Source organism: Pogona vitticeps, chromosome 1 (assembly GCF_051106095.1).
Source record: "Pogona vitticeps strain Pit_001003342236 chromosome 1, PviZW2.1, whole genome shotgun sequence".
In the NCBI taxonomy this organism is placed as follows: domain Eukaryota; kingdom Metazoa; phylum Chordata; class Lepidosauria; order Squamata; family Agamidae; genus Pogona; species Pogona vitticeps.
The window spans coordinates 94,906,873-94,925,649 of NC_135783.1; the positions used below are offsets into that span (position 1 = coordinate 94,906,873).

The 18,777-nt window shown below is 44.9% G+C and overlaps 1 protein-coding gene across 1 annotated transcript; it reads right to left on the bottom strand.

Annotated features, from left to right (window-relative positions):
* Positions 1 to 84: 84 nt before the first annotated feature.
* Positions 85 to 16,930, bottom strand: SLC60A2 (solute carrier family 60 member 2). The gene is made up of 4 exons (XM_072997752.2): positions 16,514 to 16,930; positions 15,000 to 15,168; positions 7,583 to 7,699; positions 85 to 6,120 (listed from the first exon to the last, which is right to left on the bottom strand). Exons 1-4 carry the CDS (start codon positions 16,823 to 16,825, stop codon positions 4,895 to 4,897), a joined length of 1,824 nt encoding a protein of 607 aa, XP_072853853.2. The 5' UTR covers positions 16,826 to 16,930; the 3' UTR covers positions 85 to 4,894.
* Positions 16,931 to 18,777: the final 1,847 nt, after the last annotated feature.

Genomic DNA, 18,777 nt, shown 5'->3' on the forward strand with positions numbered 1-18,777 from the left:
ATCACAGTGGCTTGCTGGAAATTTGTAGAAATGACCGGGGGAGGGGGCATAAGACAGGCAGAATCACTGCAAGGGACAGCTGGATTCATAAAACAGTATGGCTTTAATAAAAAAATTGGGAACTATAAGTGAGCAACGAAGCATTCCTTACATTTCTACATTCCTGCAGAATACAGATATAAAGCTCTAAGAGGGAGGTTTGTGGCAGGGAAAGACCGGCTTCAAACCCGTTAAAATAAAAGGTACAAGATCAAATAATTTCTGTACAAAGCAAAGGAATACAGTACAACTTGTATATTAAGTTATCTAGGGATCTGCATCAGCTTTAGGGGGAAAGGGGGCTCAAAGAAAGTGGAACCAGTTGAATCAGGATACTGTACAGTATGTCTAGATTACAGAAGTTCAGGAAGCCTCCGTTCCATCCAGTTAAGACATCATTTGTACAAATCACTGGTCTTTTGGGGGGTTAAAAATGCTGAAATTTGAACAAAAAGGCTTGCCACCAGTTAATGTAGCAAAAGAAGCAAGCACCAAATAGAAGAGATTGACAGCTAGAGTTCCAGTAAAATGCAGAACCTGTCCTGGAAACTTCCCTCACTGAGTCCTGGGCTGGGCTCTGATCAGTTGTAGTACGTAACTCTTTTAAAAAAATTGCCCATCCACCCAGCCAAGCATTAGTTTCATGTACAGGCATGACAATTTTTTTTCTATTTCTTTCTTTCCAGCAGTTACACAAAATCTTCATGATACTGAAGGACTGAGAAAGAGAATTTAAAGCTTTGTACAGGGTTTGATAGGCTATGTCAAAGTAGAACCAATGACCCCCTTCACATGGCCATTTTCTACATTTTGGGTTTTTCACCAACTGTCCGTTTCTGGCTTTCAGTTTTCAAAACCATTTATTTTTCTTGTGTGTACTTGTATATGTTCCGGGGGGGGGGGTTGCACAGCACTCTAATTTGAGCTAAGCAACAAGTGGGTGCCTTGAACTAGCCAGACTACTAATGGTGGACACTAATGGAAGCCGCCTATAGTGGTCATTTGACCAGATAGGCAGGATATAAATACAATAAATAAATAAATAAACATCTTTGACACAGATTTTTCCCTGAGCACTATTCCTGGGCAGAGACAGAAGGAAAGAAGTCTACAAACTAAAGATTCACCACCTTCCCAGAGCTGCTGGTACTGCCCTGCCCTGTCCACCTGCAGTATTTTCGTCTGCAAGCTTCCAGATAAGATACCTGCACCAATCCAAAAACAAATTCATTCAGGCCACCTCCAAATCAACTTGGAGTACACTGATCCTTATTTGTACAGCAAATATTTGGATACAAATCAAATTTGACTGCATCCCCACACCCCTAATCATATACAGTATATATGGTGGCTCTTTATCTATTGTTCCCTTTAATTTCTAAGCTTGTCCTTCAGTTGTTTGCTCAGTTCAGAATTCAGAAGTAATGCTGAAAGCAATGTAGTTAACTGTAACTAATTACTTTCTAACTGGTATAATAGTTACATTTGAAAAGTGTTACTTATAATTAGTAATATTTTCTAGTTACTGTTTAAAGATACCTCTCAGATGCATTTTAGAGGCTTTTACAAACCCACCCCTTTTTTCACATTTTACACCATTCTCTTTATCCATCCTAACGTGCATGTTTGTTATTTGATAAACAAAAACCAACTAGTTACGTTTCCAACATTGTTATGAATAATTGTGATGTGTGATCCACTTAATCCTTTTCAGCAAACAAAATTGGCCCTCTGGAATACGCCTTCTGTTACATCAAAGGTAATTCCACTTATAATTAAGTACAGCCCTAAGCCAAATGCCCTAAATGCTGAAACATGACTGTGTACTATTTAATAGTAGAGCAACTAGATTATTAATACAACATAATTATCACAATCCTCCAAATGATAAGAGGCCAAAAGGAACATTTTAGACAAAAGCATTCATTCTGGAATTTGGAACTGTAAATGTTACACAGAAACACTATGTAAATACAATCAATGTTTGCCCATATACTTGATTACTTCATGTTCTAAACAATGATGATCATGGCTCTAAGAGGTGTTTTATTCAAGAATTTCACAATTCTCAATTTCCCTGCAAACACAAACTCCTAGCTGCATTACAAAATCATTCCACCAGTGGACATAGCAAGGTGGTAAAATTTAATCATAAATAATAACTAACAAGGCAAATATGATATGAGAATTAGAACAGCTTTTCAAAAGGTGGATAGTCAAAAAAAGTATACCGTTTATTTCATAATGCCAGCCTCATACTGTTGATTACAAACTTATACAAGTACTCCTCGTATACTCACTGTGTACAGTATATGCACTATTGGGGGGATAGGATTTATCCAGAAATTACTGAGTGTACAGCTTTGCACCAGTGTCTGTAGTTATGCTTTACTATGAGGTTTATATAAAACCAGTATTTAATTCTTCCTTAACATTATTTTTCAGTTGGCAACCATGTTTTTAATCACACTCTTAGATTTCACTGTTGAAAATACAATGAAATCCAACTAACAATATTTGTCCCACATGCCAAAATTAGAATACCTGCTTCTTGTTCCAAAGAACCTTTTTTCAAAACAGAGGATTTGTAACATGGGAGGACAGAGGGTGATCAAAGGAGGGGAATTTTACAGGAGGCATATACAAGCCCTTTCAGATGTCCCATGTAGCATTTTGGATCTTGTTCCCTGTTTACATCCAAAATTAAATCTATCTCTGTAGACTGTAGTAAAATCAAATAAATTCAATCTAAATGCACTAACGTTCTCAATTCATGTAGATATCACTAAGTCTAGTTTTAAAATTAGTGAAATGTGTAACTTTAAATTCCAGAAGTATACAAAACAATCAAAACAACTTACAGTTTAATGCTTCTTTTAAAAATACATATTTTCCTTCCATCAGCTCTTAGTATTAAAATACTTCACCACAGAATTTCCCTGTGAGGTAGTTTTATTTTCAAACTTATCCAGAGGCAAAGAAGTGTTATAATTTCCCAGTTTTTAAGTTCCAGTCTAGATTTCCTCTAATGTCCCAACATAAATATATCAGATACAATAGTGTATTGCCAGTTGTATCTAAGGTCACTTAACAAACAGTACCACTGCAGTAACAACAAAACACATCTGTGCAGAGACAGTTCTCTTCCATTATATATCACAATCCCATACCTGAAAATGTGGGAGAGAATGAAAGGTAAGAACGAAATACACTCGCAAGGCAGGGAGTCACTATTCAAAGCATATTGCACTCTGCAGTGGACTGCAGCTACAGCCTTCCTCTACACACATGCCACTGCCAGCAATGTGGCATTAAAATTCATCTGCTGATCCTGCTGAAGACCAATCTTAAATCTCAACAGCTTCACTCAGTGACACCCATTAAATCTGCAAAATCACAACTCTTGCTTTTATTGTTTGTCCTTCCTTCTCTTTGCACACAGTGCTCCCAAGCAAATTTTAAAATCATACTTTTCTTTCTTTATAAATGTGGAATAATGCAGTCAACTACATACGAAAAGTGTTCATTTGAAAAAAAAAATAGTCTTTTTCCAAAATACAAAAATAAAATTTGTGGAGTCATCGATCACAACATTGGTCGTCAAAGTATAAGGTGCCATAATTTTAGCTTTCCCGTTTGCATCTTGCCATGCAGCAGGCATACTCTTCTGTAGAGCATGCCTGTGGTTGTGAAAAATAAAAGATTCATACTCCAGAAAGAGAAGCTCCACTGTCTGGCATAACAGTGTGAAGGAAAGGCCCTACAGAATTCCTGTTGGTGAACAGGAATATTTTTCAACAGCAATTAAAATTAGAACATTCCTATTCTATTACAGTTTAGCAAACTGTTGCCACATGATGCTGGTTGAAATCCTGTTGCACAGCTCTATGTGTGCAAGAAAGATTATGTAAGCAGCAGCAAACTGCTGCCAATTAAAGGCAAGTTGCTACTGATTAATGATTATTGGGTTCGCACAACTCGTATATGATGAAATTGGGTACATTCTGAAATTTCAAATGGAAGCCTTTAAATAGTGATTTCCTGCTGCTGCTGACATCATCACTGTTACACACACAACAGGATTTCAGCCATTATACCCTAACATTTTGTTAGGAAAGGATAGTCTGTACCTACACTTGAAAAAGAACTGCTATATCCAGGTTCATCCTACTTCTAGAAAAGCTGCCAATAAAAAGAGCATCAAAGGAAACCTTTGCAACTGTAGTACACAGATACTAGTGATTATAAGCAACATCACTGATGCAGATAATATAGTGGGAAAACAGTTTTATACTGACACCACTCTTGTTTTTCAGAGATACTTTGAAAAGATGAAGTTGTAGTGTAGCAGGGGAAATGTGGTCTATACAGCTACATTAAGGTAATGTTGCAACTCAGGGTTGTAGGAATACAGATGGAAACTAAAAAAAGGAAGGGATCATCCACAGTGCTCTCAATAATTCATTTGAAATCACAGACTACAGTTTGAACATCTGTCATATCTTGGTTTAAAAACAAATGTAAACTATTACCTTGGTAAAGAATTAAGAAGCCTAAAATGATTTCATTACATTAATCTCTTCAGTGTCAGGCTCTGTATTTGTCTAAGCAACTTAAAGAGTGAAGCTTCATACCTTTTTGAAGAGCTATTATACTTAGGAATATTAGGAAATGTTCACCTTTGCTCCCATTTCCCACCACCATCATATTCATCCAAGGGGGCTCACTGAACTATTCCTCCCATTCCCACGTAATTTCACACAGAAACTGGAATTACTGAGTTTCTCAATACCACTGAAATGTCATATACCTTTACTTCTTGCTAAATGTCTTCTTGTTGTAAAATAAACCAGCTTTAGTCATTTTTACTTGAGCTTTTGCCTCTTGGAGATACGCTAGCAAGCACAGGAGAATTACATGATACATTTTCTGAAGCATGTGGACTGGAGGTGGTAAGTACAGATTGCCCTTGGATCTTCTTAGATGTTTCAATTACCGAGTTCTGCAGAGTATCATTCATCTCAATGACTTCAAAGTCTACATCATTCCATTCCCTGCCATCCTCATTATCACCCTCATCGTCTTCCTCAACATGAGAGTTGGACAACAAGGCTTCCTGAAGTTCACTATCTCCAACATCCTTCCGCTTAGCATCACAAGGGGATGTTGCTAATTTATACAGCACAGGGAACAGCACTGCAGTCATGGAGGCTGCTCCCAAAGCACTGTACATTAGCACAGGGAGGGCTGGATAGTATCCCTGAAGTAAACCAACCACTGCTGGGATACACATTTCCCCGAGAGCTGCACCCATTACAAAGAGTGCTGCAGATTTCCCTTGGATAGTAGTATACTGTTCAATCCAAGAAATACCACTGGGGAAGATAGTAGCCATTGATGCTCCATACACTGCGGAGCCAAGCCACAAAGAGACAGGATGTTTACTGAACAGTGCAAGGAACAAAGATGACACAGTGGAGCATATGACGCTCAGAAGGATCATAGTTCCAGGATACGAACAGGCTGCAAAACAGATAGCCAGTCCTCTACAAGTTGCAAATGTTCCCCAAAAAACAGTATTCAACCCTGCTGCTTCATTCTCTGTCATAGCAACATAGGTTTTTGCATAAGTAAAAATGTAAGAGCCATAGGTCACTTCTGCTCCAACATAGCACAAAAAGAAGAATGAGAGTAGTAGTATGAGGGCCTTGTGATATTTGGCAGTCTTGAATGTTTTTGTGGAAAGCTTCACTCTGTCTCGAACAGCACTGCTCTTCAAATACAAAATAAAGAAAAACACTGCAACAAGCAAGAGATAGGTGCCTATAACAACGTAAGACCATACAAAGTTTAAGGTCAGATGTAGCTTCAAAGATGATGGAGGAGAAGAAAGAGAATTCACAGAAGACTGGTTGTCATCACCGCCACTTGGATGAGCCTGGGGACCAGTAACTCTCCCACCCAGGGCCAATTTGGCCAGGATGGGAGCCACAACAGCACCCAGGGCAAAACTGAAATGTAACGCCTGCATATGCGGACCAGCTTCTGACCCCCATGTGTCCAAAGCAAGAACATTGCCACCTGTAGAGTAAAAAAAAAAACAAATAAATTAAATTTTGTTATGACGAACGGTTCCTCAAAAATACTGTATTTGCAGGCATATAAGACTACTTTTTTGCCCTGAAAAACATACCTCCAAGTGGGGGGGGCGTCTTATACATTGGGTGCACTTCAGTTGGGATAGACATAGCTGCCCACAGTAGCCTCCTGATGCCTGCCCACCTCATTCTACATACCGTCCAGTATCGCGCGGTATCGAGTGCGGCCACAGTGAACATCAGCAGCAAGACGGGGTGACAGCCTTTTCTATGTGACGGGCCCATTCTGCTCGGCGGGAAGCAGCGCCGCTCCAGCCCACCCCTTGTCTACACAGAGTTCACACATGCGCACTTGCGCACTAGTGCCGGTCACAGGAAGATGCAGGGGCGGGCCGGAGGCACTGCGGCCGCGCTGCGGCCGTACAATGGTGACAATGGATAGCACCTTTTATTTGGTGTGTGGAAGGTGTGCGGAAGAGGGGGTAGTCTTATATGGTGAGTATATAACAAACTCTATATTTTGAGTGGAAATGTTGGGGGGGGTCATCTTATACACCCAGTCATCTTATATGCCGGCAAATACGATACACTAGCCTTAATATGACTGCTGAACCTTTGGAAAACACTGATAGTGTGTCACCACACTGTGGAATCCCCCTCCCCTGGGAAGCCAGGTTAGCCCCCCCCTTCTTGACTCTCTTTTTAAAGGCAGACTTCTAACTGATCTAGAGAAGCAAGTGCATATACTGAATTGAGTGGGTACATTTTAAGTGTTTTAATTGTTGGGTTTTAATGTTATTTTTGAAATGTTAATTTAAAAGCTGATTTAGTGTAGCACACAGAACATCAGTCTAGGACTCAAGAACCTGGGTTCAAATCCCCACTTGGCCATGGAAATTAACAGCACTGATTTTTTTAAAAATTAAATATGTCACATATCTCGGAAACTCTGCTATAGTTGCTGTAAGTCTGAATGAAGACACATAGCACACATTTGTTTAATTGGTTTTTAATACATCTTAACTGTGTTCTTAATTGCACTATATTGTTTTAATTTATTGTGAACTGCCTTGGGTCACCTATGGGGAGAAAAGAACATACAGTATAAAAGAAATAAAACCACAGAAATATAGAGTAAATGACAGTCAAATATAAAAGGAAGGGCAGGTTGCTTGCTGGCATTTTTTTCTATTCTGGTTGATCTTTCTCCTTTGCAACCACTTCTTTAGCCTCCAACAGGACATAAATCTTTTCTGAGTTCAACCCATGTGAACTAACTTGACTGGGCCACTGTGCTCCATGCACACCATCAAAGGTAAGTAGCATTGAGATGTTAGCAACACACAATGGCAATTTACATTTAATGAATGCAACAAATTCCTAGTTTAACCTAACCCTGTATGACAGAATACGGCAACAAGAAAACGGTGGTATTGAGTTTTTACCTGTATCCAGGACGCCCATTGAAAAACCAATGACAGACATCATAGCTGTTAGCAAAAGTGCTTTCTTACACCATGGGATAGCATACAGGCCCATAGTCGTGCCCAGCATAGATAATCCTATAAAATCGAATAATTAAGAATGAATGAGATATACAATTACTAACCACAGTTTTTCATATTTCATTTCAAAACTCATTTTTTGCATTCCAGGAAAAAAACAAGCTTGATTTGTAATAAGTGAGTTTTTAAAAAGTTTAGTTTTGGTTAATGTCACATATTGACATCAAAAGCATGCACAGGCTGCAGCATCCTACAGGCAATTACTTGAGAGTAAGACCCACTGGAATGAACGAGGCTTTCTTCCGAACAGCCACATGTAGGCATATATTATTAGTTTCCAAAAAATGAAGTCACAAACCGGCAAATGCACTGGCTTCAGCAGTTTAGAATGAATAATGGCAAAGGAAACAGACAACTTATTTTAAAATGATTTCACAGGAGGGGTCAGAACCCTGTCCATTGGCCAAGGTGGGTAAAGTCTCTGGCAGTGAAGTCTGACAAATCTTGGATGGCCAAAGGCTCTTCACCCTTGCTTTAAAGAGTACAACTTTGTTCGAGAAAGCATTTTCAAGCACATGAGAGGAGGGGAGATATTTCTTCTGAAAGTAGCAGCCCCTCATAAGGTTCCATTCAAGAGGGATATTTCAGTATCTTTGATTAGGGGAAGGGCTATTTCTAGAAAGGAGGCCGAAAAGCCAGAGTACTCAATCAGAAAAGCGCACACTGGACTTAGATTCCACGAGCGTTCAAATACAAGGGTAAAATATCAACATATTACTCCCACTCTGGCCGCCTTGCACTGGTTCCCCGTTCAGTTCTGCGTAGATTTCAAAGTCTTAACACTTACGTACAAAGCCCTAAACGGTTTAGGGCCTCGTTATCTGACGGAACGCCTTCTCCCACCTAGGTCTACCCGTACCACCCGATCTAGCCAGGAGGTGAGATTGAGGAGCCTAACACCGAGGGAGGCCCAGAAGGAAAAAACATGAAACCAGGCCTTCTCAGCGGTGGCTCCTCGTCTTTGGAATAGCCTCCCTCCTGAGATTCGCATGGCCCCTTCCCTGGGCATCTTCAAATGCCAACTGAAAACCTGGCTGTTCAAGCAAGCCTTTCCTCCATCCACTGTCTGATTTTGTTTTGTGTGCCTTCTCCCATCTGGATCATTGTGTTTTTTAGTAATATGTTTTTATGATTTTAAACTCTATTTAGATTTGATATGTTGTTACCCGCCCAGAGTAGTCGGTACGACTAGATGAGCAAGCTATAAATGTAACAAAGAAACAAACAAATAAATAAAGGTAATCAAAATTATTACCTAAGACTATTTTTAAAATGTACAGTGGTGCCTCACTTAACGAGTGCCTCGTTTAGCGATGAATTTGCATAAAGATGTGGTTTTTTAGAAAATAATATGCACTGTATAACGATGTTTCCTATGGGCGATTTTCGCTTAGCGAAGTTTGGGACCATGCTTCGCATAACGAATGCGATGTTAGGTCCCCTGCTTCACTTAACGATGTTTCTTTTTTCAATTTAAAAAGTGTCTTAGAAGGGTCAAAAACGGTTCTAAATGCTTGGATTCGTTAGAGGACCCCCTAAGTCGTGTGCAAACCTGATTTGGCTTTGATCTGACTTTTTGTTAATTTATGATGATTTTTTTTTCGGCCCATAGGAACTATGGGCTTTTTTAAAATCCAGAAGTGTGTGGCAACACTCTGCTTTAGTTTCCTTTGAAATCAAGAATTCTAGAAGGACATGGTCACTCTCGCCTACACTTCCCCTTAATGCCACTTCCCCCATCAAGTCATCTTTGTTGGTCAGAATCAAATCAAGGAATACAAGGTACCTGTGATACAAGTATAAAAGAAACCCTTATCCTAAAGAGAGCCTTAGGAGGCTCAGAACATGAAAAGCAAAGCCAAGCAAAGCAAAGCGTGCTGCTTAAAAGCGGAGATAGTACGCTTTTAATTACAGTAAGATCCTTGTATCTGCAGGGAATTGGTTCCAGGCCCCCTTCCCACAGATGCTGAAAAATGCAAATTATAGCAAACACTATTATAATGTTGTTGTTTAGTTGTTAAGTCCTGTCCGGCTCTTTGTGACCCCATGGACCAGAGCACGCCAGGCCCTTGTCTTCCACTGCCTCCCAGAGTTTCGTCAAAATAGCAAACACTATACAAAGCATGGTCTCTGGCTCCCTATTGTGGCCAGTTCTGGTAATAACACCATTAAAACATTTATCTAGTGCAGGGGTCCCCAACCCCCCAGTCCACAGCCCTGGAACTAGGCCGCGGAGACAGATCTCCGCCCCCGCATGCATGGTGGGTGCGTTGTGCTCGCGGAGGGGCATTGCGCTTGTAGAGGGCATGGCACACTCACGCGCATGCGCACAAGCACAACACGCCCGCCCACAAGCCGACACACCCTCCCACAAGTGTAGGGGTACCCCCACCCTCCCTGCGCACAGAGCCTGCAGCCCCCAACCAGTCCGTGGCCCCAAAACAGTTGGGGACTAGTGAATACTGCACATAGCATGGTCTCTAACTCCCTCTACTGGTCACTTCTGGTAACTCCAATGTTAAAAGTATACAGTACATATGGAATTTTTCTTTTAATATTTTCAGACCGTGGATAAGTGAATCATTGGATACCGATCCCGCAGATACGGGGGTTCTACTGGAATTTAAATTAAATAAACTAGCCAGATTATTATCATGCTATTTGCACAGCGTAATGTCATGCAAGAGGATTTCAGCCATAAAATGACATTCAGAGGTAACAGAATATAAATGTAGATACAAATTAGAGAGAAAAAAGTAGACATATTGTGACATATCCCAGTAGTATCCTCCCCCTACCATGTGACCCAAGTATTTTATTTCTGGGCTACCCAGCTGACACTTGCGGGCCTGTACTGTTAGCCCTGCTGCACTTAACCTCTGCAGCACTAACTCCAGGTGTATCAGGTGATCTTCCCAGGTATTACTGAAGATCCCTATGTCGTCAATGTAGGCCACTGTAAAGTCACTGAGCCCTGCCAAGGTCTGGTCCATCAGCCTTTGGAATGTGGCTGGTGCATTTCTGAGACCAAAGCTCAGGACTCGAAACTCATAGAGACCAAAAGGGCTGCAAAAGGCAGTCTTTTCTTGATCCCTGGGATCAATTCTTAATTGCCAATATCCCTTTACCAGGTCCAATGATGAGATGAACCGACAACCCCCTATGGTTTCAATCAGGTTGTCTTGCCTGGGCATTGGGTAGGCATCAGGAGTGGTTACACGGTTTAATTTCCTGTAATCGACACAAAACCTAATGCTCCCATCAGGCTTGTCCACAAGGACTATCGGAGAGGACCAAGGGCTAGAAGAGGGGACGATTATGTTCTCCCTCAGCATTTCGTCCAGCTCCTTCCGCACCTTGTCCCTATAGGGTCCCGTTACTCGGTATGGGGATACTGCCTGCGGGGGTGCATCCCCTGTGTGGATCCGATGCATCACTCCCTTCACTATCCCCGGCTTGTTGGAAAACACCTGTTGATATTTACTAAGCAGCATTTTTAGTTCTTGCTGCTGGTCTTGGGTGAGTGCAGGACTGATCTTTACCTCCTCTGGGTTGTATTTTACTTCCCCTCTACCCTCCCAGAAGGGTAATTCCGCTTCCTCACTCTCAGCTGCTTTTATCGCGAATAAAACCCTCTGTTCCCCTCTGTAGTAGGGTTTTAGGGCATTCACATGAACCACCCTCCTTGCTTGGTTCTCCTCCTGCTCTATAAGGTAGTTCAGGTCTGACATCTTGGAAATGACCCTATATGGTCCTGCCCATTTGAGCTGCAGTTTATTCTCTCTGCAGGGCCTAAGCCAAAGCACTTCCTCCCCTGGGTCAAAGTGCCTCTCTCTAGCTTTGTGGTCATACCATGTTTTCTGTCTGACCTTCTGAGCTTGCAGGTTTTCTGCTGCCAGCTCTAGTTTTTTCTTTAGGTCATTCATCAAGGTGTCTATGTAAGTCACAACGTCTTGTGGGTCATCCTGGGTGATCTGCTCCCAATTTTGTTTGATCAAATCAAGGGGCCCTTTCACCCCTAAGTGTGCAGCAAACATGTCAGAGTGACCCCTTTGTAAGATCATGGGGCGATACTTTTCAGGTACCACCAGCTGACTTCTGATCCCATCTCCCCCTTTTGAGATATTCCTCGGGGTCTCTCTATATAAAATCCCCTTTTTCTCCAGAAATCTCACTGGGGTTTCAGGTGTTAGCTGGGCGTCAGTCACCTGTTCAAAACACTTTTGGAGAGTGGCGTCTGCCTTTTGCTCCTGTCCAAATCTGCTGTCTGTGGTTAAGGTTTCCACCACAGCTTCTGAACTCCCCTCTGCTTCCGTCTCTGGCTCATCATTACCCCCCTGAACTGTCCCTGTGGTGGCTTGTGAGCGTGTAATCACTAGCACCCGTTTCACATGTTCAGCCAGGTCATTTCCCACGAGTACGGCTGCTGGCAGAGTCGATGAAATCGCTAGCCTCCAAACTCCCCTCCAGCCTTGAAAGTTGACAGGTACCTCCGCGACTGGCAGTGAGATTATCTGCCCCTCAATCCCTGCCACCTTCATGCTCTCATTTGGGATTATAAACTCCCTAGGAATAATATCTGGATGGCACAGGGTTACCTGGGAACAAGTGTCCCGCAGCCCCCTATACTGACGGTCAAGTATTCCTACGTCCACCCCTGCTGTCTCAAACAACTGAGAATCTGTTTTCACCAGCAAGCAGCGTTTTACCTCCACAAGAGGACCATTTTCCTCAGCCTGATCAGCAGCGGTAGCTGTTCCAGACTGAGTAGCCATGGCAACAGGCTCCCTCAGTGAGACTGAGCCTTGCTCTTTCTGGACACAGAACACAGCTTTTGGCTTGGTTCCACTAGACTCCTGAGGCACCATTCCTTTTAGCTGCTTTAATTTCTGACACTCTGAGATTAGATGACCCTTTCCCTGACAGAAATAACATTTTCTGGTGTATTTTGATTCTCTCTCATCTTGTTTTGGTTTTCCCTCCAAAATCTGAGGTCTTTGTTTCATGTCTGAGGGCTTCCCTTCACCATGGGCCCCTCCCCCTTGCTGGCTTTTCCCTGGTCCCTGAGAGTACTTGCTGTAGGTTTCTTTGAGTTTACCCACAGATTTCCCCTCACCCAAGGGCTTTCTTATTTGGGAAATAAAATCTGCGATCTCTGCGGCTGCGGCCACAGTTTTCGGTTTCCTTTCCCTCACCTGGAATTTCAATTCCCCATGCAGGACTGAATAGAACTGTTCCAGTGCTATCAAGTCTTTAAGCTGCTCATAGGTCTCTGTTCCCTCCTGCGATAGCCATTTCTCAAGCAGCCTCACCAATTGGGCCCCTACTTGGGTAAAAGTCTGTTCTGGGTTTTTTGTGAGGGACCTGAATCTTTGTCTCAGCTGCTCTGCATTTATCCCATGTCTGGCAAACACCAGTTTTTTAAACTCTGCAAAATCTTTCATCAGTTCCTCAGGCATCTCGGCATAGACCTCAGCCAGGCTACCACTGATTAAAGATCGCATGATGGTCATCTTCTCAGTTTCCCTCACTGAGAAGTCCACAAACGCCCTTTCCACTAAGGAAAAGAACACCTCAGGACAATCTCCCTTGTGGTACACAGGGAATTTCTTCAGGTCAGCCTTAGACAGTTGGCCTCCCTCAGAATCCCTATTATTATTATTGTTCTGGTTCATCATTTCCAGTTTTCTTAATTCAAACGCCATCCTTTCTTTTTCCAGAGCAATTTTCTCTCTCTCTAATCTTTCTTCTCTTTCCAATCTCTCTCTCTCTAATCTTTCCTCCACTTCAAATTGCCTCATCCTCAGTTCATGCTGTTGGACTATGAGCAATTTTCTAAGTTCTGGGTTCTGCTCTCCTGTGCTGTCACCCTGCACTGAGCCAAATTCATCCTCAGAACCTTGGTCAATCTGGGGGTCTTTCACTTCACTCATGTCTGCTACCTGGCTTCGAGTCAAGGGCATAATCCCCCCTCAGAACAGGCTGCTTTAAAAAGTCAAGCCTCAAAATAAAATGACCACTTTTTTCCTTCTTGCCTCAGAACCAGCTTGCCCTAGAGATTGCTGCTGTTCTTCAGCACTACTTGCAACAGTATCGAGTCAGAGCCTACCCCCCTCTGCTGGGCCTCTCAGCTGGCAAGCTAGCTCGCTGTTGCTACGCAGTTTTGCCTCAGCTTTTTCCCGCCAAAACTAGGCTGCCTCAGAGCACCTTAATCTAAGTCTCCCCAGTTGGCACGTTCTTCTACTAGCGCACCTCCCCGTGAGGTACACCTAGAAGATTACCTACGCGCCTCAGACTGTCCCTGACTAGACCCCCCTTGCTCTGGGCACACTTGCCAAGGCTTTGCTGGACCGCTGGACAACTGGACCAGTCGTATCCCACACGCTGGACACCAATTAATGTGACAAACCCAGACCTACTGGGATATGTCACACAGTTACACTAAGCTGCCACCAACCATTCCCTGTAAGAAGTCACACAGACCAGGGATGGATTTTTAAACAATAAAAAGAATAAGGTTTATTTTAAATACACACAGGGAAAAATAAACAATCAGGTGAATAGGATAAAGTAACGTGGCTTATTCTCACTCATACAAGCATACAGTTTGGTTCACCCAGAACCCTTAACTTAAAGCACAGACCCTGAACCTATCAGTTCTGGCTAACCAACAGACACCTGAACCTATCAGGTTGGTACTCTGACACACAGAAGTACCCTGTCTGACACACAGACTCCCACAACAGCTTCTTCTTCCCAGCTGCTGCTTCGTCACATCCCAGTGTCTCTCACAGTGTCTCTCAGCATCTCCACACACGCTTCACATATTTATACAGTACAGCCCCTCCTCCTGATGTCCCGCCTTCCACTCCCCATAGGATGGAACTTTCCCTCCAAACCCATGACAGACAGGTAACATCAGTGCTGTATGTAACACATATGTGCCCGTGTGTTTTTCAAATCAATGGAATATGACATGGGAAAGATTTATGACTGAATACACAGAAAACTAGGAACAGGCATATGTGCTCCCCCGATCTCCATTTATAAAGAACACATGTCTGAATATGAAGTTTGGCAGGAAAGTAAAGAGGGGAACTAAGTCTAGGCCCTGGCACATTTCCCCTCCCAATCAACCAATAGAAGTATTGCTAGTTTAATATACGAGGATCAAGCACAGAACCCCATAGTATTACAGTATTTGTGCAAGTAATTACCCATCAAGCTAGGGACACATGAGGACTCCCTATTACAATGATGCAAAATACTGTATGATGGTTCACTTCTGTATACTTACCTAAGAGCAGCTGAACATTCATGCAGTCAGTGAGTATTCCACCAAGTAGAGAACCGCTAAAGTACCCAAATGAACGTCCCACGAAGATGTAAGAAATCTGACTGACATTTTTATTCACATTTTCAGCCAGGTCTTGAAATGTAGGCCCTAAGATAGCAATGGCCATACCCTGAAAAGCAAAACAATTACATCAAACTGAGGGCAGCATAAGCTATTTTGCTGCCTTGGGCAGAGAAGCTTCTTTTAAAACTCAGGAACTGGTATTTGGAGTCACAGCATCGTTATTACTGGATACGCCATATGGCCAACCTAACAAGGCTGTCTTGGTGTGGTGGCAAGCAACAAAGGGGCCTGTGGAGGGGATATGGTTGCTCCTCCTGGCCAGCCAGACCCATGCGGGTTGCGCTGGGAGCACCAGGGGTCCAGGCGCTGCTGTGCCTCTTCCTGGCCGCCACTGGGCTGCTGGCAGCATCTTCCTGATGGGCCAAGTAGTGGGAGCTGAGCGCAGCTGTGCAGGTGCTGCAAGAGGCAGCAGTGATGGGGCAGTGGGAACTGGAGGTGCAGCAGGGCACCCTCTGCACCATGGCCAAGCTCAGTGCGAGGTAGCTGGGAAGGACCTGGGGGGAAGAAGGGAGGAAGAGGGGGTGCTGTGGAAAGCGGCGGTGGCAGATCCATGGATAAGGGGGCGCAATACTTGCCCCAGGTGCCGGCAACCCACGCTACGCCACCGTCTTACTCATTCTGTTGCTAAGTTAAGAGCTTCCGTGTTCCCACCTGAACCACACATAAGGGAGAAATACAACCCAGCATTCTCAACATGCAGGTGATGGCACTTCCCTCCCAGTCATCAGATGACACCACTCACAGGCCCCAGGTCCGTCCACCCTCTGACCTTACCCATTTATAAATCAAGCCTGAAGTGCACTACAAGCTGTTCTCTACATTTTAATCCTCTGTTGTACTGTAGCTTGATTTATAGAAGATTTCTGTGTGTTTTATACTGCAAATTACCTGGCGGCCGCCCTAGAAAAATATTACTAAACTCGAGTTTGGGGAAGAGAGGCCAGCCGGCGGCAAGCCCTTGGGTTCGGCAAGAAGACCCCCCTCCCGCCGCCTTTCCTCCTCTTGATCGGAGCAGAGAGTTTCGACCGCTTTCAGGCAGGGCAGGCCGGCCTTCCGCGGGTCGCTCCCGTCACCAGCGGGAAGGCCGGCCAGATCCTCCGCACCTGCCGACCGTCACTCCTCGGGCCCCGGGCGGCTCTCTCGGCACCGACTCGCCAAGGGAAGCTTTGCCCCCCGCCCCCGGGGGGGCTGCACGGAACGCGGGCAGAATCCCTCCCTCCCGCCCTTGCAATGCGACCACAGCAACAACAGCAACAACAAAGGCCGGGCCAGACACCGGGACCTTCCACGGGCATACTGACAGGCGAACATCACACACACACACACACATACACGTGCAACCCACGCCGGCAACACTTGCTTCTCTGCCCGGCCGCCCCTCGTCTACTTACGAGGCCGAGGAAAGCGGCGCAAAGAGCGGCCGAAACGCACCACTTCAGGGCCCGCAGCGCCGCCGCCTCCCGCCCGCCGCCACCTGCGCCCGCCGCCACCGCGGGGCTTCTTCGGCCGCGCCCGTCCGCCACCGTGACCCCCGGCTGGAGAATCACCCTGGCGGCCCCACGGAGCGACTGCCTCCCGGGCGCCGGCCCGTCGGCCACCGGCTCCTTCTTCTCCGCGTCGTCCTCGCTGCCGTCTTCGCCGCCTCCATCGTCCTCCAGTCGGGCGAAGCGGACCTGCTTCTTCCGCTCCGCGGCGCCCGCCATCGCCGCGCAACCAACCTTGGGCCGCGGCCGCAACCAATGTGCCGGCACCACGTGACCTGGGTACGCCCACGTGCCCGCCGCACCTTTGCCGCTGCCGGGCAAGCTCCCCAGCGAGGAAGCCTACAACTCCCAGAAACCCCTGGGAATAAACAAACCCGGGGGGGGGGCTCGAGCCCGTACGGGACAAGCCTCGTGCCCGTTCTCGACGTCAAAGCCCCTCGGAGGTCCCTATTGGCTACGGTCACGCGATCCCCAGGCATTGCCCTGAACGACACCCGCCATGCGGAAGTGGCGAATGCCCAGAACAAGAACGGTGGTGAGGTCGCCTTGCGCTGCGGTGGTTCGGGGTTGACGTCGCTGAGCAGGTGGCGAAGGACGAGAGGGGCCAGAGACAGGAGAGCAAAGGAAGAGGCGCCCTGGAAAGAGTCCACCTCAGGACGGAGTTCGGAATTTGTGTTTTTTTCTGCCGACAGCGCTTTTATTACTGCTGCTTTTATTTTGTGAAGTAATCAGTTAACGGGAAAGAGACGTTCGTGCTGTTTTGTGGTGTGTCTGTGGGCTGTTGTTGCTTGCTTGTTTTACAGTAGCAGAATGAAAGTTGTATCTGCCCACAGAAAACGGTGAGGAAAGGCAGTCATTTAAATATACCTTGGAAAATTATCTTGGACTCAAATTCCCCCCCTGCTGGGTGGGAAGCTCTGGAAATTGTAGTCCGAAAACACCTTTATACGGCCAACTAAAAAGGTACAAAGTTCTAAGATGATACAGAAAGCAGTAAAGGACCTTTGACGTTCCAGTGGAGCCATCTCCATGATGTCTAAAAACATAATGTGGAAGTTGCAGGGATTAATGAGATTTGATTCAACCATGAGGGTCGTCGTTTAGTCGTATTCGACTCTTCGTGACCCCATGGACCAGAGCACACCAGGCCCTCCTGTCTTCCACTGCCTCCCGTAGTTGTGTCAATTTCATGTTGGTTGCTTCGCAGACACTGTCCAGCCATCTCATCCTTTGTCGTCCCCTTCTCCTCTTGCCGTCACACTTTCCTAACATCAAGGTCTTTTCCAAGGAGTCTTCTGTTCTCATGAGATGGCCAAAGTACTGGAGCCTCAGCTTCAGGATCTGTCCTTCCAGTGAGCACTCAGGGTTGATTTCATTTAGAATTGATAGGTTTGTTCTCCTTGCAGTCCAGGGGACTCTCAAGAGCCTCCTCCAGCACCACAATTCAAAGGCATCAATTCTTCGGCGGTCTGCTTTCTTTATGGTCCAGCTCTCACTTCCATACGTCACGACAGGAAAAACCATAGCTTTGACTATTCGGACTTTTGTTGGCAAGGTAATGTCTGTGCTTTTTAAGATGCTGTTGAGGTTTGTCATCGCTTTCCTCCCAGGAAACAGGCGTCTTTTAATTTCGTGGCCGCTGTCTCCATCAGCAGTGATCATGGAGCCCAAGAAAGTAAAATCTGTCACTGCCTCCATATCTTCCCCTTCTATTTGCCAGGAGGTGATGGGACCAGTGGCCATGATCTTAGTTTTTTTGATGTTGAGTTTCAGACCGTTTTTTGTACTCTCCTCTTTCACCCTCATTAAGAGGTTCTTTAATTCCTCCTCACTTTCTGCCATCGGAGTGGTATCATCTGCATATCGGAGGTTGTTGATATTTCTTCTGGCAATCTTAATTCCGGTTTGGGATTCCTCCAGTCCAGCCTTCCGCATGATGTATTCTGCGTATAAGTTAAATAAGCCGGGGGACAATATACAGCCTTGTCGTACTCCTTTCCCAATTTTGAACCAATCACTTGTTCCATATCCAGGTATAACTGTTGCTTCCTGTCCCACATATAGATTTCTCAGGAGATAGATAAGGTGGTCAGGCACTCCCATTTCTTTAAGGACTTGCCATAGTTTGCTGTGGTCCACACAGTCAAAGGTTTTTGCGTAGTCAGTGAAGC

Coding starts and splice junctions, on each gene's coding strand:
- SLC60A2 (XM_072997752.2), bottom strand. CDS start 16,825: ATGGCGGGCGCCGCGGAGCGGAAGAAGCAGGTCCGCTTCGCCCGACTG. Junction 7,700..14,999: donor GAATGTTCAGCTGCTCTTAG/GTAAGTATACAG, acceptor TCGATTTTATAG/GATTATCTATGCTGGGCACG. Junction 6,121..7,582: donor AATGGGCGTCCTGGATACAG/GTAAAAACTCAA, acceptor TTTACTCTACAG/GTGGCAATGTTCTTGCTTTG.